The 25,530-nt window shown below is 48.5% G+C and overlaps 1 protein-coding gene across 2 annotated transcripts in view; it reads right to left on the bottom strand.

Moving 5' to 3' along the window:
- PPP1R12C (protein phosphatase 1 regulatory subunit 12C) overlaps positions 1–25,530 on the bottom strand; it is a 1,231,266-nt gene that overhangs the window by 198,327 nt on the left and 1,007,409 nt on the right. For both annotated transcript variants that reach the window (XM_085616407.1, XM_085616408.1), the window contains one exon: positions 4,551–4,662. In XM_085616407.1, coding sequence (XP_085472533.1) covers positions 4,551–4,662 — 112 coding nt within the window. The remainder of the gene's footprint in view (positions 1–4,550; positions 4,663–25,530) is intronic.

Genomic DNA, 25,530 nt, shown 5'->3' with positions numbered 1-25,530 from the left:
GTGGAGGCTGGACAGGTTCGGGTGGAGGACCGTCCCCTGCTGCTGCGACAGAAGATCCTCCCGAAGGGGCAGACGTATCGGGGGATCGGTCAACAGACTGAGGAGCTCGGGATACCAGTATCTTCGTGCCCAATCCGGAGCCACCAAGATGACTTGGGCCCGGTCGTGCCTGATCTTCTTCAGCACTCTGGGCAGAAGTGGTATAGGCGGAAAGGCGTACAACAGACCGCAACTCCACTCGTGACGAAAAGCGTCGCCGAGCGAGTGCCGCCTTGGAAATTCCAACGCGCAGAACTGCCGACATTGCGCGTTCTCTTCGGTGGCGAATAGATCTAACCAAGGCTCTCCCCACTGCTGAAAGAGGCCTTGCGCCACTTCGGAGTTCAGACGCCATTCGTGATCCATCATGCACCGGCGGCTGAGTTCGTCTGCTCTGGCGTTCAGAGAGCCCGCCAGATGTTGAACCACCAGGGTGACGCCCTGGTGTTCCAGCCATGTCCAGAGGCGCAGAGCCTCCTGACAAAGGGTCCACGACCCCACCCCGCCCTGTTTGTTGCAATACCACATGGCGGTGGTGTTGTCCGTGAACACCTGCACGACACTTCCCCTGACAGAGGGAAGGAAGGCTTTCAGTGCAAGCCGGATCGCTCTCAACTCCAACAGGTTGATGTGGAGACGAGACTCCGCCGGAGACCAGAGGCCTCTGATCTCCGCCTCTCCCATATGGCCACCCCATCCCAGGAGGGACGCATCCGTCACTACGACATGCTTTGGTTGGGGAAGGGAGAGGCTCTTGCCCTTGACCCACTCGCGGTCCGTGAGCCACCACTGCAACTGTTGTGCAGTGCCCTCCGAGATCAAGACATGGTCGGACAGGTTGCCGTGATGCTGGGCCCACTGAAACTTCAGGTCCCACTGCAGAGCCCGCATGCGCCGCCTGGCGTGATGCACTAGTAGGATGCAGGAGGCCATCAGCCCCAGAAGCCGCAACACTAGCCTGACCGAAACCCGGGATAGAGGCCGAAAGATGGGAATCAGGGCCCGTATATCCCGGACCCGCTGTTCCGGTGGATGGACCCGGAACTGCGCCGAATCGAGAACCGCTCCGATGAAGAGGAGCTTCTGAGAGGGACTCAGGTGTGACTTCGGCACGTTGATGGAAAACCCCAGCAAATGCAGGAGATCCGCCGTAGTCTGGAGGTGGGAGACGACTGCCTGGGGCGAGCCCGCCTTCAACAACCAGTCGTCGAGATAGGGGAAGACTGGAACCCCTGATCTGCGCAGATGAGCTGCGACCACCGCCATCACTTTCGTGAACACCCGAGGGGCACTGGTGAGGCCGAAGGGGAGCACGGTAAACTGAAAGTGCTCTTGGCCCACCGTGAATCGCAGGTAACGCCGGTGGGCCGGCAGGACGGGGATGTGGAAATAAGCGTCCTGCAAGTCCAACGCTACCATCCAGTCTCCAGGGTCTAGGGCAGCTAAAACCTGAGCCAACGTTAGCATCTTGAACCTTTCCTTTCGGAGGAAGGCATTGACGTTCCGGAGGTCCAAGATAGGGCGTAGGCCCCCCTTGCCCTTCTTGGGAACCAGAAAGTAGTGGGAATAACAACCACGACCTACTTCTGGACTCGGAACGCGCTCGACGGCCCCCTTGGCCAAGAGAGACGAAACTTCCTCGCGGAGAAGATTCAAATGATCCCCCGAGATACGGTGGTGCTGCGGTGGCATGGCTGGAGGGGTCGTCTCGAAGGGGAGGGAGTAGCCCCTTCGGACGATTTGCAGCACCCACCTGTCCGATGTTATGGACCGCCAGTGGAGCAGGTGATGGCGAACTCTGCCGCCCACTGGCGTGGTATGGGCCTGAAAGCTCGGACTAGGAGGGCTTTGAGGCGGATGCTGCAGGGGTGGAAGTGGGCTGACCACGTCGGCCTCCATTTCCGCCACGGCGGAAGCCACGTCCGCGACCGCGCACAGGTTGGTTCTGCGGCTGGTGGCTTTGCGGACGTGAGGAGGCGCCCCTTCCTTGGCCACGAAAGGGGCGAAAAGCGGAGGTGTGCGCCCGCGGAGCCGCGAGGCCCAAGGACTTGGCCGTAGCCCGGGAGTCCTTAAAGCGGTTCAGCGCACTGTCCGCCTTCTCACCAAACAGGCGAGTGCCATCAAAGGGCATGTCCATGAGGGTGGTCTGGACATCCCCGGAAAATGACGTGGACCGCATCCAGGCGTGGCGGCGGAGCGCCACCGTGGTTGAAATCGCCCGACCCAGCGAGTCCGTGGTGTCAAGCCCACATCGTATGGCGTGCCGTGCTGCATCCCTCCCATCGGCCAAAGCCTGGGTAAGACGCGTCCGGACCTCCTCCGGACACAGGGGCAGCACGTCCTCCACCGTATCCCACAGGGAATGGGAATAACGGTCCAAGAGACAGGCGGTATTTAAGGACCGCAGGCCCAAACTAAGGGACGAAAACAGTTTCTTGCCAAACTGCTCGAGTCTCTTGGAATCCCGGTCCGGCGGAGCGGTCGGGAAGGAGGATTGGGAGGTAGAGGCCTGGATAACCAGACTCTCGGGGGTGGGGTGTTGGGACAGGAAACTGGGGTCGCCCGGAGCAGGGCGGTGGCGCCTGGCAACGTTCCTATCCACAGGAGGAACTGTGGAGGGCTTGGACCAGGTGCCCTGCAGAACGTCAGTGAGGGCCTCGTTGAACGGCAGCAGAGGCTCAGTGGAGCTTGCTGAGGTTTGAAGCACCTCAGTGAGGATGTTAGTCCTCACAGCCACGGCAGGCAACTCGAGCCCAAGGGCCTCGGCCGCCTTGCGCAGCACCACAGAAAATGCTGCACCCTCCTCCGAAGCCACGGTCGGAGGAGAAGTGAATCCAGTGTCTGGCGAGGTGTCCAGCCCACTGGCCTCCCCCAGTTCATCTGCCCAGTCCTGAGAAAGCTGTGACTGAACAGCCAGAGGGTCCTCGAACCCCTCCCAGTCGCCCCCTTCTTCCGATTCCTGATAAACAGGAGGAATGATCGGAACCGGACTGTAGAGATGGTAGGACTCAAGCGGCGTCGGATGCGGCGTCGGTCGACGCCGTGCCGGCGCCGGGTCCGGATGAGGGCTAAACTGGGGTGTCGGCGTCAAAGGCGTCGGCGGCGCCGGTGACGGCGTCGGTGGTTCAGGCGTGTGCGCCGGTGGAGGAGTGACTAGGTCAACCGGCGTCGACTGGGGCCCAGGCATGGGCCCCGCGGGGACCTGCGGCGTCGAGACCGGAGTCGTTGACGGCGCCGGGACCGGAGCCGCCGGCACGCGAGGTCGCCCAGTCGAGTCCTTGGGGCCCGAAGGCGCGCCAGCGGGCGTCGACGGCGGGGCCAGGCTCCTCATGGCCGAGAGGAAGGCACTGATCTCCGCCGGCGCCGCGTCAGCCCCAGGGACCGGAAGGTATGGGGGCGGACGCGGCACCTGCGGCTCCGCCGGAGCCGCGGGGGTGGAACCACCCTGACCCTCGGCCGAGTCGCGCGACCGGCGAGGGGAGTCCGAAGAGCGATGTCGCCTCTTGGACTTCTTGGAGCGTTTGGACTTACCCGACGACTTGGAGCCGGACGATCGATGGCGTCGGCTAGGGCTCCGCGAGCGATCCTTGGACCTCCTCCGGGACCGGGATCGCGCACGACGCGGAGCCGAGTGGCGAAGCTCGAGAAGCTTGCGGGACCGCTCCCGCCTAGCCTTCGAAGTCAGGGCCTGACAGTCGTTGCACGACTCCGCGTCGTGGTCGGGGCCTAAGCAGTAGAGGCACCGGCGGTGGTGATCGGTCACCGACATCAGTCGATGACAATCCTCGCAAGCCTTGAACCCAGGCATCCTACCGGCACCAGATGTCGACAGACAAGGATCAAAAATGATCAAAAAAGATTTAGTCAAAAAAGACTAAAAGGGGTAGCTCTCCCGGATCTGCGCTTACTGGCGCGGAAAAAAGAAGAGAACTGACGTCAGCGCGCGAGGGCGGCGTCTAAGTACTCCGACGACGTCATCCCGGCGCACGACGCCGACGACGGACGCGGAGCCGCAGACGACGCCTAGCGACGCGCAAGGGGTATTGCTGACGAAAAATCTTCCGGATCCAGTCTGACGCCTGGGGATATTCTAAGGTGAGGAATCTAACTAACATGTTTCTTTCAGATTTACATTTTGCATACAACAAACTCTGAATGAAGAGGATTCATTATGAAGTCACAACGAGAATTGGAAGCTCGAGAATAATTTCGATTAAACAGGGAACCTGATCAGGTACCACAGCGGTTGTACATGACTGAGATTTGCACCCAAGATCAGAAGCAGACACCAAGAAAGCAAATTAAACATGTTACTACATACAGTACAGGAGAAACAAAAGTGCCTAGACTTTCCAAATACATTTTTGCATAGCTTTGGTAAAACAGCTGTGTGAAGCAGTCTTCATTCTCACTTCTACAAGGTGGGTTACCTATTTGTTAACAGCAAATGAGTCTTGGGATATAGCAGTAGGCCTGCTCTGTAGGCAGCACAATAGCTCACCATAACATACCTTCTTATAGTCTCTCTGGTCGTCCTCTCTGGAACCCGATGTGCAGTTGTGCCTCTGGTAGCTGTAGACCCCAGTTCTGTGTGGTAGAAGGCTGTTCAAGTGTTCAGGTGTGCTGCAAGTAAAGTAGCACATTAATTTATTTTCCAATTTTAGAAAGGAACAGACCAGGATCAGACCTTTGACAAATGCAAGATGTAGGAAGCTGGCTCTGTATATACTATACCAAAGTGAGGTATAGTGTGCACAGAGTCCAGTGGATCCCCAAAGGTAGGCACAGGTAAAGTTAGATAGCACCTCACTCTTTGTGGTAGAGTGGTCGAGCAGTAAGTCAGTATCAGAGGACAATGTTAAGCATTTGTTGTACCCACTCAGTCAGCAAATGAATTCACACACTCAAAGACTGAACTGCCAGAGGTGGCAACCCGGAGAAGCCCGGGTTCTTGAAATATTTGCAGATTTAGCATCTGATTAAAAAATATTATATTTTCCCAGGTCGGGTACCAGGGGGACTTGCTAATGCTCTCTATAAGATTAGATTGAAAGGCGTAGGTAACTGGTACTCTCTACTCTTAAAACAAAGGTTATCGCCAATAGTAGAAACTTTCTTGAGAAAAATCATACAAGAAACTAACTGCAAGTTTTCCCATCAAGAGTGGCAGCTGATTGCACAATTGGGCAGTAAAGCATTGAGAGCGGCCAATTTTAAAAGGATGGCCTTTCTTTCAAGGTGGATGGCATATTATACTCAGGCAGTATTAAACAAGCGACATGCCGGGGTCGAAAATAACTGCTTTCGGTGCCAGGCCTTGGGAGAGGGAGATTGGCTACATATTTGTTTTACATGCCCAAAACTCCAAACTTTCTGGATTTTTTTTCCCAGCTATAAGCTATGCAATCGATAAAAATATCGACCCAGAGACAGAGGTGGCGTTGTTTGGGATCTCTAGAGTAAGATCTGACCTAAATAAAGCAGAAGCCACGTTCGTGGCTATTGGCGCTGTAATAGCACGGTCTTTAATTCTTCAAAAGTGGAGAACAGAAGAGATCCCTTCCTACTCGGAATGGCTAATTAAAATGTGGAGGACAAGGAGATATGAAGAAGCATATGCCAAGCGGGTAGGGGCAGTTAAAAAATTCACTCTGGTTTGGAGGTTTTTGGATAAGTATCAAGCCGTATAGAATTCTAGTATGGTAGTGGTTTAGCACTTTAGCACTTTAACACATTGCACTTTAAAAAAAATATATTTTTTTTTTGTACAATTTATTGTTGATTCAATTAAACAGATTGAAATGTGGCGGGATAGAAAGGTGGGGAAAACTAGATGCTTTTCTTATTGTGGATTGGAGGCCACTAGACAAATTGTCATCAATAAAAAATTGAAGTTCTGTAGGAAGTACAAGAGTGCTGCACACTGCACTTTAGTAGCTCTACATTTTGTTATAGGTTATTTTTATGGCTTGTATTATAAGAAAGTACTATGCTATTTTACGTGGGGTTGTTTTATAAGTCTAGATCTTTGATTTTAGTTTGGTATGTTAAGATTTGTTGTTTCAGACTCATGTATGTATTAGAAAGAAATCGTAAGAGTGTTTTAAAGATTGTTTTTTTATCCTGCTCTCCTCTGCTCAATAAAAAATAAAAAAAATAAAAAATAAAAAGACTGAACTTCAGACCAATTGTTATTGTATAAAAAATGTTTAGTTTAATTTTTTTATTTTTTATTTAACAGAGTTTTATACAGCGCAAACTTGACCCGAAGGTATCGGGTATCTTTACATAGCACCAGTTGTGTTACATGAGGACACATACATTTTTGTTAGGCACAGGGAGATTAAGTGATTTGCCCAGAATTACAGGATGTTCAGCGTCATTGCCAAGACTCGAAACCAGTTTCCTAGATTTGCGGTCGACCGCCCTAGCCCTTAGGCCAACTCCTCTCCCCAAGTTATTTTATTTTCTAGAACCAAGCAAGCCTGGCACAGGTAAGTTGATAAATACTTTGCAGTAAATATACAGTTTGAAATGCCATTGTAAATATACTTTGAAGTGGTTACAGTTTGAATTACTGGTAATGCAATACTGTGGAATGCTGTACATATACTTTATATCGATTTTGCAATAAGAATTACAGGTAAGTTACTTTTACGTTACTTTTGAGATTACTTTTTAGGTTACTTTTTCTACACAGTTTTGCACAGTTGTTATTTTCCAAGTTTCCATACAGTTCATCTCCACACTTAGAACATTTTTCTGAGAAAAACAGTTAATAGGTTCCTATGGAGAGAAATGAAGTTAACGGTTACCAGGTAAGTAATCGGTCTTTGGAGTTGAGCTTCTGGGATTAGAACATGGGTTCCCCCAGGATCAAGGATGCACTCTCGTTACACCCTCAGCGGCACTAGGGCGGTAGAGTGCTAAGGCCCAATGTTATCCAATGGGGGAAAGGGAGCCTCCGGTTGGTAGTTACTGGCAAGCAGGCCACTTGGTTGTGGGAGCAAAGCTCCTGGACCTCAGCTCAGGGCAAATGGGGAAACAAATTTGCACCAAAAGTGCACCCTCAGCGGCACTAGGGCTCCTCAGTTAGCTGTTCCGAACTTGGTAGAAGGCGCAGCAGGGTCTCAAGGAATGGCAAAGAATAACCCTGCTAAACAATTTGTAGGACCCACTTGTCCAAAGTCCTCTCCTTCCACACTGAAAGAAAGTGCTATATCTGGCTGTGGACCGCCAAGAAAAGGCTAACTAGGTTTGGGAGAAGTGGCTGCTTGGGATATGGAAGACAAGGCTCCCCACTGTGCCTGTTGCCCTCTTCACGGGGCATCATGGCTACAAAAACATTGTGTCGATTGATGCACCTGTTGAGACTGCTGGCAGTATTGGAAGTCCCTACCAAAGCCACAAAAGGAATCTATTACACTGGGTTGATTGGTGTTGATGGGCAGAAAGGCCCAAAGAGTGTGCTGTGGTGCTTCTATCCTTTAAGTGATTCAGCCCCGGGGGGGCTACATCACCAATCAGGAGCCATCGAATGGCATGTGTCCTGAATATCCAGCAGTCCGCATTCAAGAGTGTCTGCAGATGCAGACATCAGCCCTACTAAGGGAGTTCGCCATGTACAGTCATCAGCAGATATGAAACTTGACTTAATTGCGTCCTTCATGCATGGCCTGGGAAAGGATAACCTCACCTCCTCCGGGACATGGGCAATACTTGGGCCATAGAACACCATAATGCGTGAGAGCAACAGCCTAAGAGGCAGCTGGCATTCATCAAACAAAGGGACAAACTTGTGTAGGAGAAAACCCTCTTGCTGAAGGTTACTATTCTCTTGGATTCTCCGTGGAAGTAGAGGAAAAAGAGTCCAGGTTTATTCTATGGGCAGAAGCTTTCACCACTGACTTTCAGAAGTGAGGCACTGGGTGAGAAATTCGGGGATTACTGGAGCATGGTAATGTCGTGTGGCAATCTGGCGATGTAAGGGTGGAGCTGAGCAGGGCTTGGTACAGGTATCCAAGTAGATATCTGTAAAGGCCTCATTAAATGGTAACAGAGGCTCAGAACACCTTTGTCAAGACATTAGTTTTGAGTGTCAATATGCCAATTAAAGACCTCCGGCGCCCTTTGCATAAACACAGCGATGAAGGCACTGTCTTTAGTGGCAAGACCTGGTGGAGAAACCAGACCAATGTTTGGGGAGGTATCCAGACCACTGGCATCCTAGAGATCTTCCTTACTGTTTTCCACAAACTACAGTTGGGCAATCTTTCCCAACATCATACCCCACATTGTCCACATCCATGCCAAAATTGTCAAGATGGACCCAAGCCCTACTGGAAGACTAGAGGCACTATGTCCAAATCCGAAGGATTGTAGAGGGGCTGCGACTCAGACAAAGGAGCTTTCAGGCTCAGTCGAAAATAGAATGCCACTGATGATGCTCTTGCGCTTTCTCAGGGGAGAGAGTGGTGGGACGGGGCGAGTCCCGCATAGCCTTCTTGCTCTTTTTTTTCGATTTCCATGAGGACTTTGGGTACGAAGAAGACTGGCCACAACAGCGAAACTCAGGAGTGAGACTGGAATCTTCTTTTTGATTTTAACTGGTTACAGTGCCTGGTCTTGTAGTGCTTGCCACAAAGACCTTAGTTTCTTGGTCCCGAATGATGTTGGGGTGTGTCAAGGTGCAATTACTGCAGGCCATGGAGTCATGATATGATCACAGGCAAACCAAGTGAGTCAACCACAGACATGTGTTTGCGACAATTCCGAAAGGGTTTAAACCCTGTACATTTGGAAGGTGACATACTACCTTTACGTGCTGGTTTTTGAAAATTTGGAACAAATAGAAGTCTTAAAGAGAAAAGGTTTGACCACGCAGAAAAGAACTGATGTCACATGCACATCCGGCAAGGAGTCAACCGAGCCACTTGCTGGTGCACAGAGCTACTGCAGAAGATTTTCTGGATCCATTCGGGCTCCCGGGGAGCATTCAAAAGTTGAGGAATCTGCAGTTAGAGGTTTCCATCAGGAATTAAGTTTTAGGAACAGTACGCCTAAGCTGCACTTTACGAGCACGTATTTCCACACAATAGAACTTAGTAAATGGGTGGCACAAGAACCAAGTGGTTACTCGGCATATGTCAGCTAATGAGATATTGCCTAGGAACACCCTGTTGCCTCTCATGTGCATTGAGTGAACTACAGGAGCAGCAGGTAGGGTGATTGCAGCAATCTTTCTTTCTGGTGTATATAAATAGAGTAGGGGCCAATAACAGATAACATGTTGGACTGTTTGTGCTAGTGTCTGTATATTCTGAGCTACACAGTAGTTAGCAAAACACTTCTACTTGGCAGCATAACTATGCTCACGTAATAGGTTTATTAGCATCCAAGAATTTCCAAAATCTAAAATTTCAGGTCAAATTGATGGAAATGTGGTTGGGGTGTAGCAACTGGCCTTTGTATTGAATGACAAGTATGGACACAGAGGAAGTGGCTCATGTGGATGGAGTGACCTCTCCAATAGTAATGATTATCACTACTTGTGGGTCAAATATGGATTGAAATAAAATTAGCGCAATTGACGTGATATTTTGCAGAATATATTTACATAAGGGATCATTGGAGTAGTGGAAAAGATGGGGAAATGTCCCTCACCAATCTACACAGAGCAGAGAGCACAGGTGTAGTAACCTGTATGAATTTTGAGTCAGTGTGTACCAGTAGAGTAAGTGTTCGGATCCCCAAATGGTACATTTATCCGTTGAGAAATTAGAAATTGATCTCCCACTCATGAGTTTGCGGATGTCTCCTGCTGTGAAGATCTGAAAAGTTGCTTGCTCTTGGCAAGTGCTCATCTAAAATACACATGTGGTTTCAGTAACCAATGTAAGATTGCTTCAGTATATTGGATAACTGGGGCAAATGCAAAAATCCACTAATCTGAAATTATGTTTGTAGGAGAGTAGGGTCTGCTGCCTATGGTCACCCGCACTTTTTGCTTTTGCTTCACTGGTTTTTGACTTAGATGTGGCTGTGGGCCTGCTAATCAGACCCACAGCCCAGCTGTTCTCTCTAAATTCATACTATGTACTTTAGGTACATAACTCAATTGGTAAGGATCACCTTATGGGTCCCTGTACAGTGTACCTTAGGTACCCAGGGCATAGGTGTACCCTAGGCCTACCAGGGCCTGCAGCATGTATTATGCCACCCCTGACTGGCCTCCCATCATGACACAACTGGCTGATCACTCAGCTGGGGCAAGGTCGTGTAATCACCCCTTGCTTAGGTATAGTATTCCTATACCTACCTTATATATAGACACATGGGTAACCTGTAAGCCACTCCTATGGCAGGCCTTAACAATCCTGGAGGCAGAGTGCTTGGTAACATGTGAGATGGTGCTCTAGCATGAGCCGAGCCTGTCTACAGCTTTCGGAACCATGTCCTTATAGCTGTTCTACGATATTGCCTACCATATACTCTTAAAGTGCCTTATAATCCTCGCGGTTATGGTAACTATGGTTTGGCTTTATCAAAACATGTTGTGTAAGGTGTCTAACACTTTGGAATACTACCCCCACACCATTTCTGGCGATGAGGATAGTATTCCCCCCTTCTAGAGGGAGAAGACATGTTAAAATCCTACTTACCCGGTTAAAGCTAACCAGAGCCCCAGCATCACAAAATGGATGCTGCTGCCACGGACACAAGTCTGACCTCCTGCTGCTGGGAGTCCTTCCAGCGAGGGAGGCTTGGACAATAGGTTTCCTGCCTTGGGGGGTGCTAGCACCACCCCAGACAGGACTTGGTGTATTGGGACAGGGAGGGATGAAAGAAACGAGACACTGCCTGGGGCACACAAGGTGTCCCATGCATAGCCCGGTTCAAACCGGTGCTGGGGCACTCCAGTCCCAGCCCTGGCACGAAACTGGACAAAGGGAAGGGGGTGTAACCACCCCCCTCCCTGGTCCCACCCATAGGAGGGACCTAGCAGGTAACCCAGCCCCCCAGATTAGTATAAGAGTGGGAGCTGAGTCCCTAGGACTTTGGATTATCCTGAACTGAAACTAGACACGAAACTCTGGACCTTCGACATTCGACGACAAGAAGACTGAAGAATCTCCCTTGTGGCCAAGGAGTGGCCACCCTGTGCAAACAGGCACCAACAAGCGACCTGCCGTTTGCTTTGCCCAAGTTCTACCAGGAACCGACTGTAGAGCCCGACCAGCGCCATGACTTCCAGACTTCTCCGACCCTGATCCACATCCACAGCCGAGCTGAGATCCGTGGGGGCAACGAGAGACGTGGGACCGGCTACCTGGGAAAATTGGCGAGTAGCTTCTAGCGCAGCTTCTGAGGCATCCTCGAAGTTGTGCTCTGGGGATTGAGAAGCCCCAACCCCGAGCACCATCTGCACCGAAGATCAGCCCTCCACGAGTTCTGCGTGGGGCCCTTCTGCATTTTCCTGCTCGACGCGTCTGTCCGGTTGCTGGCCCGTTGGCTAGTAGCCTCAGTGACGACGAACCCTTAACTTTCCACCACTGGTTTGGCTCCTCCAGATTGGCCCTTGCTTCCCTGTGAAAGAGAAGCACCTCAGACCTTCCTGGTCTGCACCTGAAGCGAATTTCCATTTCCGTGCGGGGTGCCTTTGCCAAGGCTTGTTGACTCAAATCGGGACGTCGACTCCGCCATCAGCAAGATCCTTCGTGGGATAGCTCGTACCCTGGTTCTGGTCGTCCGACGCCTCCTGGTCCACGCAGCTGCAGAGACAAGCTTCAAGACATCACCTGTGTTCTGCACGACATCGCCTGGTTCCTTCCTGGTTCCACACGGTCACTGGCTAGTGACCCAGACTTTGTCCCCTCTGCTTGCAGGTGTTCTTCCTTCAAGATCCATCCTTGGGTCCACCGGACATCTTCCTCCTGGCCGCCTGCCAGCATCTGTTCTTCAGGCATCCATAGGATCCAGCGACGACACCCGACATCTTCATACCTATGCACCCGTCTCCTGTGGGTGAGGTAACGCGAGTACTCCGGTGCTCCAGTGGATATTGACTATCCAAGTGTCTAAGTCTTTAGTTGCTTCCTCCTAGTTACTTCGGAAGTGTCCTTATTCTTCCTATTTCTGACTATTACATTCCCATTGACTTTAATGTAACCCGCGTGTGTGTTTTCACACTGCACACGCCTCCCGTGGGCCTCCCACTTCCTAACTATTGGTAGGGTAGTGTAGCCCCAGCGATTCCCTAGGACCTAGGCCTACTCCCAGTTCGTGACGTGGTACTTATACCACTTTCTTAGTATATGGTTTGCGTGACCCCTGGGCCTAACTGTATTTTCCTGTGTAACTTAACGTATGCTACTTAAGAAATTGTTTGTACTTAGACCTCTGAAATCATAAAGAGTGCTGAGGGTATATGTTAGAATAAATGCATTCTAATTTTATATATACCTGGTGTGGTGTCCTTTCATTTGGTATTCAAGGGATTGTAATGGTATAACAGCTGGCTTCACATGCCATACAGAGTTTAGCCTAAGACTGCTCTTGTCCATGCTACCACTAGGATAGCTGGTCTATAAGGTTGACTTTACAACCAATCACCATAAGGGTTGTTTGGACTGATACAGGGTGTACACTAGAACTAGTGACATATATCAGGCAAACTTCTCACAATGTTCTCCAAATGTGGCAGGTAGGTCCTCAATATAGCCACAACTGTTGCATGGTTAAGGGAATGTACACAAGTTCACTAATTGATAGCAGAGGTGTTTCTTCCTAGGGAACATTTGGATTTGGCATAGCTGTTGCCAGGTATGATAAGGAAAATGCTACTTACCCAGTAAGCATCTGTTCTTGGCATGTAGAGCTGTAGATTCTCATGCTTATGCATAGATCGTCATCTAGTGTTGGGCCCGGATGTTTGCACTTTCTTTTTCTTCGAAGAAGTATTCCTAGTCACGAGGTAGGCGACTCCTCCTTTTTGTGATAGTGTGCATGGACATCGATTCCCTCTTCAGATTGTTTTCCAGTAGAGGGTGAGAGAATGGAGTAGTAGTAAAGAATAGAGATGTCCATGTGTATGTATGAATAGTAACAAGATAACTACAGCAGCTACAGGTACCCGGGAGGTGGGTGGACGCATGAGATTCTACAGCTCTACATGGCAAGAACAGATACATACTGGGTAAGTAGCATTTTCCATTTGAGGCATGTGATCTGTAGATCACATGCCTATGCATAGACTATACAGCAGTCTCCCCTAAGCGGTGGCTATCCTGTAACTGATGGAGTTGTCTGAAACAGCGTTTTAAGTACTGCTTGGCCCACATTAGCTCGTTGTCTGGCTAACATCTGCGAAATAGTGCTTGGTGAATGTGTGTGGTGTGGACCATTTTGCAGCTTTGCAGATGTCAGTAATAGGGATGTTCCCTAAGAAAGCCATAGTAGCCCCTAGCTTACGAGTGGAATGAGCTCTAGGGGGTACCGTTAGAGTCCTTTTGGCTTTTGCATAGTAAATCTGAATACATTTAACTATCCACCTAGCAATACCTGATTTGGATATAGGATTGCCCTTGTGAGGTGGTGCAAAATCGACAAAGTTGTTTGGTCTTACGAAAAAAGTCTGTTCTTTCAGTATGGTACAACAGTGCTCTTCTAACATCTAAGGTGTGTAGAGCTCGTTCTACAACGGAGTCAGGTTGAGGGAAGAAAACCGGTATTTCAACCGACTGGTTTATGTGAAATGCAGATACTACCTTAGGTAGGAATTTGGGATTGGTACGAAGAACCACATTATCTTTATGTCGCTGGAAAAAAGGTTCTTCTATGGTTAGTGCCTGAAGTTCTCCCACTCTGCTCAATGAAGTGATTGCAATGAGGAAAGCTGTTTTCCAAGTGAGGAACCGTAGTTCACATTTGTGCATGGGTTCAAATGGTGGGCCCATTAACCTTGGGAGGACTATATGAAGATTCCACACTGGGGCTGGAAGTCTTGTTGTAGAACTCTTTTCAGTTCTTCCATAAATGCTTTGATTACAGGCACTCTAAAGAGCAATAAATGTTGCCTATTTTGAAGATAGGCTGCAATTGCAGCGAGATGCAGTCTGAAGGATGTATAGGCCAAGGAGGACTGCTGCAAATGTAACAGGTAGCAGATCTTTTGTATGGAAGCATCAAGAGGGTTGACGTTACTCTTATTGCAATAGATAATAAATCGCTTCCATTTGGCTGCGTAGCAGGCTCTTGTGGTTGGCCTTCTGGCCTCCTTAATAATGTTCATACAGTCTGGTGGAAGGTTCAGATAACCAAACTGACTTCAGGAGCCAAATCGTGAGGTTCAATTGTTTGGGATCTGGGTGTTTGAATTCTCCATGTCTCTGTGTGAGGAGACTGGGAGTTAAATGTAATTTTTGATGCGGTACCAGAGAGAGTTCCAACAGGGTTGTGAACCACGATTAACGTGCCCATGTTGGAGCTACTAGGATTAGTGTGAAAACATGTGATCAAAATGGACAGGCTTTTACTGCTGAGCAACCTGCCTTAACTTGTAGGTCGGAAAACATGGAGTTTCTAAACTGAAAACATTGTTATTAAGTTCACACATTATCCAAACAGTCCATTTTAGTCCATGTACCTATTACGCAGTCTTTAATATTAAATCCAGTCATGTTTATATGCAATCAGACCTATCTTCCATTAAACATGCATTATCTCACAAATGCCCTGCCACATGGTAGACATTCATGTATCACCAAAAGGAAGAGATCTAACGAACAAGTTACTTACATTTAACAAAAATGTGGTGTGCACCACCAAATAGAAACATGATTAAGTCCATTCAATGAAGAAATGACAAAAGTTTTTTTAAAACAAATTTTTATTGCCTTTTAGACGTCATGTAACATGTTCCTTAGAGTGTCGAGGTACAATAGATAGAACCACCCAAGAAGATATATCTGAAACACTTAGTTCGTTGTTAACCTCGCTTGACCCCGTTTGTACATGGCAACTAGAATGATCACCATGCTGTCTCCTACCAGTATACCACGTATGCAAGATATACCCCCCTCCCCTTCCCCCAACAATAAGGCAACAAACCAAAACTTCCCTCACCCCTCTCGCCCCTCCCCGCACTGCTGTCTCCCCTTGACTATTGTTCAGCTCAGTTAGTAGGCTCTCTGGCACGCTAGGCGTGAAAACCGATGTTGTGTCGGTGCCGTGTAACGCTACCATTCTCCCGTCTCTACTGGGGTATTCGCCTTAATCTGGTCCCTGGGAAAGAAATTACAAAAGTTGTTCTTTATTCTTCTTGTTCAATAAAAACAACAGCCAAACAGCCGACGCATTTCGTCCAACTGGTGTGGACTTCATCAGGGCTTAAAGTGTGCGTAAAGACTTTTGAGGTAGTAGATGGTTGTACATATGTAGAAGAAGGATTATACACCATATAAGTACTGAGAAGCAACTGGGCCCTCCTGGATCCAGGGACAGTTCAAAGAGTAAAGTGGCTCCTGTGCCGTGCCGAGCAGTGGCGATAGACGTCCATGAATTTGTCCTCTTGCTGCGTAAATGAGTTACGTGTATAATCCTTTTCTATGTTTGTAAGACGATCTACTGTCTCAAACGTCTTTACCCACACTTTAAGCCCTGATTAAGTCCACACCAGTTGGACGAAACGTGTCGGCTGTTTGGCTGTTTTTATTGAACAAGAAGAATAAAGAACAACTTTTGTAATTTTTACATTGGATGGACTTAATCAGTTTTCAATTTGGTGGTGTACTCCACATGTGTGTTAAGTTCGACATTGGTCTTGGTGACTGCTCTCTGGAAACGGCGGGAGCAGTGGAGAAGCACACCGTTTGAGATACAAGGCTCATAATTTTGGACTCCTGTGGGGGATTGTTCTGTGGGGACGTGCATCACAATCACACATTGGTGTGCTTGTTTGGCTTGCTGTTTTAAGTCTTTGAATATAAAGTTACTTACATTTGTAACACCTTATCAGGTAGAGATTACCTAGCCGCAGATTCCTTACCTTAGAATTATCCCCAGGCGTCTGACTGAATTTGGAAATTTGTTGTAAGCAGTACCCCTGTATGCCGGTAGATGGCGTTGTCTGGCTCTCCGTCACATTGTCAGGTCCGGAAGTGATGTGCTCGGTGCATATATAGGCACCAACCCAGCACGCTGTTGGTTTCTTTTTGCAACTTTCCACGTCTGGAGCGCAAAGCCACAAAGTACACGGACCACTGGCGTAAAAAAACTAGTGCCCTGAAAGGGGAAGAGCCCTGTCCCTAGAAATTTGTACACAGAGCGGTGAGGATGCGTGGGCTGTTAGGAATCTGCGGCTAGACAGTATCTACTTGTTACCAATCTGATTGAGGCTTCTAGCCGCAGAATCCATACCTTAGAATAGATAACCAAGCAATACCTCCTTGGACGTGGGTCTGTGAAAATTTCACACGTGAAAGTCCTGCAGGAACAAACGAGCAAAGTGCCTATCCCGACAGACCGAACTTTCCAGGCAGTAATGATTTGTAAATATGTGTAGAGAAGCCCATGTTGCTACCTGGCATATATCCAGGCCTGAAACTCTACATACTAACGCAATGAGCTCAGTCTTAGCTCCAGTGGAATGTGAACGCAAGTTCTCAGGGGGTTGCTTCTTGGCCAATGCGTAGCATATCTTAATGCCGAGTACGATCCATTGAGAGAGGGTCTGTTTCTGCACAGTCTCTCTCTTTCTCGCTCGGACATATCCCACAAAGAGTTAGTCATCCCCCCGGAACTCTTTTGTGCAGTCAAGGTAGAATGAAAACACTCTTTTTGGGTTGGTGAAGTCGATCCTCTTCCTTAAGAGGGTATGGCGGAGCGTAAAAGGTAGGTAGGGTGATGGACTGACCGACATGCAAAGGAGTGACTCGGCAGAAAGGAAGCTCTACTGCAAAGAACCAGCCTATCTGGGTAAATGTTCAGGTACAGAGGCTTAGTTGGCAAAGCTTGATGCTCAGTGACCCTTCGGGCGATGTTATTGCCTCAGGATGGGGGTCGTGACGGTAAGGAGCCTGAGAGGACAGTTGTGAAGTGGCTCAAAAGGAGCACACATCAGAAATGCAAAGACGAGATTGAGGTCTCACTGAAGCATAATGAAAGGGGGAAGCTGGAAACGTGTTGAAAACCTTTAAAAAACCTATTGATCACAGGGGATATGAACAAGGATGGCTGACCTGGCATCCGTAAAAAGGCTGAGATGGCAGAAAGATAGCCCTTTAAGGTGCCAATGCAGACCCTTGCAGGGTAAGAGGAAGGATATATAAAAGGACATGAGAGAGGGTAGAAGAAATAGGGTCAACCTGTTTCTCTGCACACCATGCCACAAACTTGACCCAACAGCAGGCTGTAGGAAAGTGCTCCTTTTTGTTATGGTCACCCCTACTTTTTTGCCACTGGTACTGCTGTTTTTAAACTAATGTACACTGCTAACCAGGCCCCAGTGCCAGTCCTCTTTCCCTAAAAACAAGGTAAAATAGGGCAATTGTATTACAATTGGAGCGCACTTTAGCACCCCTCTAAGTCCCTAGTAAATAGTACCCCCTGGGACCTAGGGCATGGGCACTACTAAAGAAGGTACCTAAGGGATGCAGCATGCATTATGCCACCCTATGGACCCCCGCCCCCCTCCCCCCCCAATACAAATTGCATGTAGTCCGTCATTGCAGGCTGTGTGACATGGGCAAACCATGTGTGAAAATATGACATTGGGAAACTCACTGTGTGGCATGCCAAAGTCCGTGCATATAATATGGGAGTCACCCCTACAGCAGGCCTGGGAGCGCCAAGTCAGGGTGCATTATATATTATATGAGGGCAAATCTGCATGAGTAGATGTACAGTTCTATTACTAGATATCGCAAGTGAACAGGGAAGCCACCTTAAAGTATGCACTGGTCATTAAGAGCTACCCAGCTCCATAATGGCTTCACTGAAACATATGGGGAGACCTAGCACAGTGGTCAGGAAACAATGCTTGCCACGGACAAAGTGCTATCACCTCCTCCACCAGGATGGCTAGTTAATCTGCATACCAAGGCCAGAGGCTTTAAACACTCAGCAACCTTTAATATGCAACCCTGGCTTTCTCCAGACCTTGAGAATGTTACCCCCTGCCCTAAGGCCCATTTGGCACCTGGAGAGGCAGGAAATTAGGTAATGCAAGAAGGCGTGTTCCACTTCCAGGCTAGTCATACCTCTAAGATAGGCTACTTGATGTGCTCCATTAAAGAAGGGTCCAACCATCTTGTTTTTGGTGGAATTAGGAACTCTATGACAGGATAATACCCGCTCCACACAGGAAGTGGTCCTATAGGGGGTGTATTGACCCCAGGGGTAAGTAGCCCACTGGCTACAACCCTTCACTCTCCTTAATGCCTCCAAATTTAGTATTTAGGTGGGCCCCTGACACCAGAAACTCGGATTCATCTGCCTGAGAGAAGAAAAAGGACAAAGAAGAGCTGAAGACATGAGAGCTGTGTACCAACTTGGTGCAAAACCCTTCCTGGCTGCTGCTCTCCCATCACAATCACAGACAGACTCGTCCAGAAGCGGAACACCCTCCCCAAACCCTCGGAGGTCTGCCCAACACTTCATCGACCCAACATCTCCCTTGGAGTGGGGGAGCCACTTCCCAGCACCAGCAGGCATCGACTATATTTGTACAATACAGCGTTCTGTCGAACCCTGAGCCCAGCGAGGGAACAGCTCCTCAGAAGGACTCCTAGATGTCAGCCCCAGCTCCCCCGCAAATGCAGAGCCACTAGACCATTTAGGAGCCCCCCTTCACCAATACCCGGGGTATCAAAGCCAACTGCAAGCACCGATGTTTGTGTTCAGCCGGAACACCACCGCCGCCAAAACTTACCTTCACATTGAGGGACTTCGAGAGAGGCCAACTCCACAGAGAGTGTGGCCCTGTTGTGTTTATTTTCGCTCTTCTGCAGGTACACCAGAAACCGTGAGAGCCTTTAAATCCCCGACATGCCGGACAAAACACATCTGTACCAGCGCTCCCCAGCCTGGGCTCAAGTAAACCGACAGTCTCTCTGGTCCCGAGATCCTCACGAGCCGAGCCCCGGCCCTTGGGTTCTGCTAGACTGGTCCCCCAGTCACCAACTAGGAGCCTTTTTAGGTCTCGCGCCTAGCGTTTCAGTGCGCAGCACTGCTCGCGCAACAAGAGACCTCTTGTAGGGGGTTTCAAAATCGAGCTAGGAATCGCACTCGCTTGTGCGTGTGCTTTTCATTTTGGCCCATGCTATTGGCCTTTGCGTGCGTCTTTTTATGAAAGACAGCACGCAATTGGCCAAAGGCGGGTGCCCGCCCATGGCCTATTGGTGTCTATTATGCGCACCGGCCGTCATGTGGTTTCAATTATCGTGCCCAGACACGGGTGCGATAATTGAAACCACATGTCTCGCTGTAGCGCGTGCGCACCACTCGCGGACTTCTTTTTGGGATCTTTTTCCCAGGGAAGCAACTAAATGAAATAAGGAAAGAGGTGGGCTGCTCGTGCGCACCATTCGCATATGTCTGGTGTACATAAACTGTGTGAAATGGAGACGCGGATTATAAGATGTCACATGAAGCTGCTGTAGGACCTCACCCCTCCATTGCTTGCCTGTTAGGAGTGTCTGGTTGGCTCTGTTGAGTGTGTAAATCCGTGTAAAGGCCTGTTATGAGTCCGCTCGCACCCCGTGGGATGGGGCTGTTTGTGTGTAACGGGAGAGCTGCGGGCGGCTCGGCTTGCCCGCCTCCCCTAGTTTGTCTTGAAGCGGTGTTAGTGAGCAAGGTGAGTTGGTTGTGGAGATTGATATTTCGACGCCTACAATCGCCGGGATGTAGGAGGTATTTTTCCCCGTTAGGTATTGTTAGCGTAAGGACTTCGTCGCCTCTGGAAGGAGTGGCGATTTATTTATTTTTTAATATACGCGCAGCAACATTTTCCTCTGTAGCGCTTAGAGGCTTCACTTGTAAACTTTAAGCTGGTAATAGGAGACACCCGCTGCATTTCCTGTGTTGCCGCATATCAGAGGTCTCCACAGGGCTTTAGGTGGGCTGGGTCCTGCCGGTGCTGAGCACTAAGTTCTAAAAAGCAGGTGCTGAGACAGGTACCTATCGAGTTCTCTGTTTTCGCCTTCACCCTTGATGAAAAGAGAAAAGGTGGTAACTCTGCCGTGCCACCCTTCACTGCCTTTGATCTAACTTCAGAGACCCGTTAGAGATAGATCAGTCTCATTTAAGAAATGAAGTATTTTCAATATTCTAAACAAAGCCATAGGTGTTGCTTATTTATCTTAGGCAACTGGCACCATTGACTAAGCCAATAGCCCTGGCCTGTTGTATGTTATTTGTATTGTTATATATCAGGATACAATGACAGAAGTGGCAAAATACCAGTCAGGTGGCATATAATGCTACGCATAGATTTTCAGTTTACGCGTTTTTAGCTCACGCCTTTAATTAAGTCAGCCGTGCTCCTTTGAGATTTAAGCCCCCCCCCCCCCCAGTGTTTTCGTCCCTCTTAAAGCCCCAATTTCTAGCTTTGATTTTCAGTGGTCTTTGGTCTTATACAGATAGTCTAAGCGTATGTTCCGTCCTGGAGCGCTTATGTTCCTTTTGAGATTGAGGGAGGGGACCAACACTACGGCTGATTGGCACATGTAGAAATGGGTAAAGAAAACACGACAAACTCCGAAATCCCTGTTTTACTGTCGCATGTTGCAAACGTGACTTATTTGCTTAAACAGTATTTGCATTCCTGGCTTTCGATTTCGCTCAAGTCTGTCACAAAACTGGGCATTTACTTCTATGGGGTTTCTCTTCCACACCACTCCAAAATCCCTTCTTACTCTGCTTTATTAGTCTGCGATTAGATGGGGCTCATTCCTATTCTAATTAACGTTAAGTTAACAATGTTTTGCAGCGTCCCACAAAGAAATGGTTCTTCTTTCGGGAGTTGCCTGGTTTCTCTCGTTCCTTTGCTAATGTGTAGTAGTGGTTTTAAGTAGTAGAGTTGCTAACATGATATTCTCATTACTTTAATAATCCTTTATCCATTCAATAGGATTAGCGATACCACGATGGCTTCGGTAGCAGTTGAGCATCCACAGGTAATGGCTGGTTTTTGTGACTTTGCTTATTTTTTGTTTAGTGAAACCAGTGACTTTTCCCAGTTGACTTACAATGTTTGTTTCTTAAACCGAATGTGGTGTCACGCGTGATCAGCCTCCCCCTTATTAGCTCCACCTATGGCATGCTGTCCTCGGTCTACGCCAACACAAAGGAGAACCATCCCTACCTGAGGTCCCTTGTTTAATTAGCAGACTTAAACAGACACGCACACTGGCCGGAGGTACGCTCGCTGTTCCGGTTAATGTTGACTGTGGGCAGCAATGCACCAAACTAGACAGGTTGGCAAAAGTACCTGCCCTGGCAGGAAACAGTCGCACAGCTCATCTGCCAGTCCTCGTTGTAGCAGTAGCAATGTCCGCCTCACCTCATCCCAATTTCCGGGACAGCTCCACTCACTGTGCCGCTGGAGTAGCACCATTTACATGTGAAGCTTTACTTCTTTTTTTTCCTCTCAGTACTGTAGGGAGGAGGGGGGAGTTAGTTGCACGATAGCGGGGGAGGGGTAATGTGTGTACTTATTTCTTTGCCTTCCCAGCGATAAAATTGGCCCGTGACGGAAGTCCCCGCTGGGCAGCGGGCTGGAATTGGCTTCTGTAATAGGCTGGGTGCTGCTTGCATTCCGCCCTCCTTCCCCGACCCCTCTCATTCGGGTTATTTCTGGAAATACTGAGGGAGCTGTTGGTAAGGGGGTAGGACTTCTCAATCGGAGCTCTTTCAGGTTTTTAGAAAATATTTATGCTTTTTCCTGCAGTGTGTTGTACATGTCATTAGACAACATGCACAGTGTGAATAGATTTCTCCTTCGCCTATTTGTTTTTTATATATCGGCTCTGTTTTGAGCACTCGCTCACTCCTTCTCCCCACCTCAATTTCTCTCCTCACGGTCTCGTTTGCTCTCGTCCTCCTGCACCCTTATTCGCTCCCTTTGTATATCACTTTCTCCTGCTCTTTCGTCTTGCCCAATGTCTATCGAAACTTTCTAATATGTATTTTTCTGTTCTTCATCATTTACTGTTAAGGCCTCTCTCCAGTCCTGCTTTTCCCTCCTCTCTAATATATTTATTCTGCGATTTGCTCTTTTTTCTGCCCTTCCCTAAATTAGTTATGGTTTAGTCCTTCTCTCTTGTATTTTTAGCTCTGTCACACTTTGCCATTCTCTGTGCTCCACTTTCTCTCTGCTCTTTTATACTGCCTCTTCCCATTCCCATCACTCTGTCCTTGTCATCTCCTCTTCAATATTTTTCTTCTGTCCACTCTCTATCATCTGATGTCATTTTGTTCCTGCAGTATTGCTTGTTGGCTCCTCTCTATCTGCTGCACTTTTTCTCTATCTCGCCTCCAGACTAATTCTTGTTCTGAAGCGCTCACCACCATATTTTGTTCTGGTACCTCTCACCATGCCGGTCTGTCTGATATTTCTTGGTTTGACCGTCCCACCACTCTTTCCACTGTTGCTCCCTTCACTTATTTCTGTATTTCTTTCCCCTCTCCCTCCAAATTCCAGATGGATGTTTCTTTACACATATTTTTGGCCTTGCCTCATTTCTATTCTTCCTTCTCTCTCTCGCTCTTCTCTTTTTACTGCAGCTGTCTCACTACGATTTAGTTTGAGCCTCCTCTCAACTGCCATTCGCTCTCTCTCGTCCTTGCACAATGCTTTTTTTCTGTATCCCCTCTGCCTCGTCACTAATGCCTTCTATTCCCTCTCTCTTAGTCAGTGTTTCAGCTAATTTTTAGGTCGAGCCTGTAGCAGCGCCCATGCAAAAATGCAATGCAATAGCTATTGGTGTTGCATTATTATTAGCAATGACAATATCTCAAACTTTAATAATGAGAGACCTATTGCATTGCAAATGCTTGTATATACAGGTACTTTTCCCATAGACTTTAGCGTATAGCATTCAAGGTTACAACTGCACCCAGAAACCCCAGTGCAGGTAAACTTGAACTGTTGGTGCTTTCGTGGACTTGGCCACTAATTACCTCAAGTCCAGAAGAAAAGTCCTGTACGTGTACCAATGCAGTTAATGTTTCTCTCATAGGATAACATTACCACGTTTGTGGCTCATGCCTCAAATCTGACTGCTGTCATTTTCTGTTTGTTTTGTAAAAACTGGTGTCTGATTCCGATCTTGGTGTCAAAAATGATATAAGAATGTTATTTTTCTAAACTGGTCTCGAGTTTCTTCTTTAGTGTGGGTCTAATTTTTTGACTGTGTGTACAACAAATGCTTATCACTACCCTCTGATGAGCCTAAATTGCTCGCCCATGTACCGCAAAGAGCATTTGGGATTATTAATATAAGCCCTATAAGACAATAAGGGGTCTTGACTTTCTACATAGTGCATATCATTTTGGTACACTACACAAAAGGTCAGCTGCCTACAGAGGCGTACACAGCCCTGGTAGAGGGACACCTGGCTGTCAAGATAAAATTGCAGCCTTGGGGAGGAAAGTCAAAAGTGGTCAACTCCCACCGCTCAATCTCCATGCATGAAGGCAGAGCATTGCAGGGTTCGGATGGAGAACCTTCCCCTGCTGCTGCGACAGAGGATCCTCCGGAAGAGCCAGCTTGATCGGAGGTCCAATGGCCATGCTCAACAGCACGGGATACCAAACTTTATGAGTCCAGTCCGGAACTACAAGAATGACTTGGGCCTGGTCGTTCTGATCTCCTTGAATATTCTGCGCATAAGTGGTACTGGCGGAAAGATGTACAGGAGGCCTGAGCTCCACTTGAGACAAAAAGCGTTTCTGCATGAGCGCCGCCTTGGAAACTCGTGTGCACAACCGCTGACACTGCGCGTTCTCGGTGGTGACGAAGAGATCTAACCAAGGCTTTTCCCACTGCTGAAAGATACCTTGTATCAACTATGGATGGAGATGCCACTCGTGATCTGCCAGGCATCTTCCGCTGAGTCAGTTTGCCCCAGCACTCAGAGAACCTGCCAGTTGCTGAACCACCAGGGAAATGCCCTGATGTGCTAGCCATGGCCAGAGATGCATGGTCTCTTGATAAAGGGTCCACAACCCCACCTGCCCTATTTGCTGCAGTACCACGGGCGGTGGTCTTGTCTGTGAACACCTGCACTAGCCTACCCTTGATAGAGGGCAGAAAGGCTTTTAACATCAACTGGATCGCGCTGAGGTCCAGTAGATTGATGATGTGGAGTTCGGATTCCGCCAGAGACTAGAGTCCTCAGATCTCCACCTCTCCAAAATGGCCACACTATTCCAGGAGTTACAGATGTTACCACTGCCAGATCGGCTTGGGGAAGGGAGAGAGGTCTGCTACTTACCAAATGGCAGTTTGTTAACCACCACTGCAGATCTTTCGCAGTTCCCGCCAAGATCTGGACCATGTTGGAGAAATCCCCCCAATGCTGCACCACTTGAACTTCAGGTCCCATTGCAGAGCCTTTATATGTTAGCGGCATATGTTACAAGCAGGATGCAGGAGGCCACGAGGCCCAGAGGCCACAGTCAGTCTTATCGAAATCCAGGCTAGAGGCTCAAACATGTGTATTCTAGCCTGAATATCATGGACTCTATGTTTGGGAAGATAGGCCAGTAACTGCACCGTGTCCAGAACAGCTCTGATGATGGGGAGCATCTGAAAGGGAGTCAGGTATGACTTTGGCATGTTGATAGTGAACCCCAGCAAGTGCAGGTAGGAGGCAAAAGTCTGGGGCGAACCCACCTTCAACAGCCAGTTGTCAAGATTGGGTACAACTGGCATCCATTAACTCTGCAGATGAGCAGCAGCCAATGATATCGCTTTGGTAAACACCCGGAAATTGCTTGTGGCCTAAAGTGAACTGCAGTTAATGCCTGTGGGCAGGCAGGATGGGAATGTAGAAGTATGCGTCCTGCAAGATCAACGCTACCATTCCGTCTTCCGGGTAGCAAGGACTTGAGCAAGCGTGAACCTTTTGAATTTCTCCTTTTTAGGTTTAAATCTCTTTATGGTTTCAAAGTAATATAGAAATACAATCATAGGTCTCACCTACATCCATCGGACAGTGAGGATTAACACGAAGCAAACCGATAGAACTGGGACAGGGGAGGAAGTATGGCCTTAGGGAAACCAGGCAAATCCAGTCCAACCTGTCAGGTAGGAAGAGAAGAGGGAGAAAGGACAGTTAGGCGAGGGAAGGGGAAACAGCTTGACTGTTCTAGCCGCCTTGAGGAGAGGACAAAATAGCATTAGGTGACAGGGAAATTGTAAGGAATTTTTCCATTGTCAGGACGAAAATGAGAGCGCAAGTCTAGGATAGGGCGAAGGCCTGAGTCCT

The sequence above is a fragment of the Triturus cristatus genome, chromosome 7 (assembly GCF_964204655.1).
Source record: "Triturus cristatus chromosome 7, aTriCri1.1, whole genome shotgun sequence".
NCBI lineage: Eukaryota > Metazoa > Chordata > Amphibia > Caudata > Salamandridae > Triturus > Triturus cristatus.
Note: the sequence above shows the minus strand (reverse complement) of the source record. Positions and strands in the feature narration are given on the sequence as shown.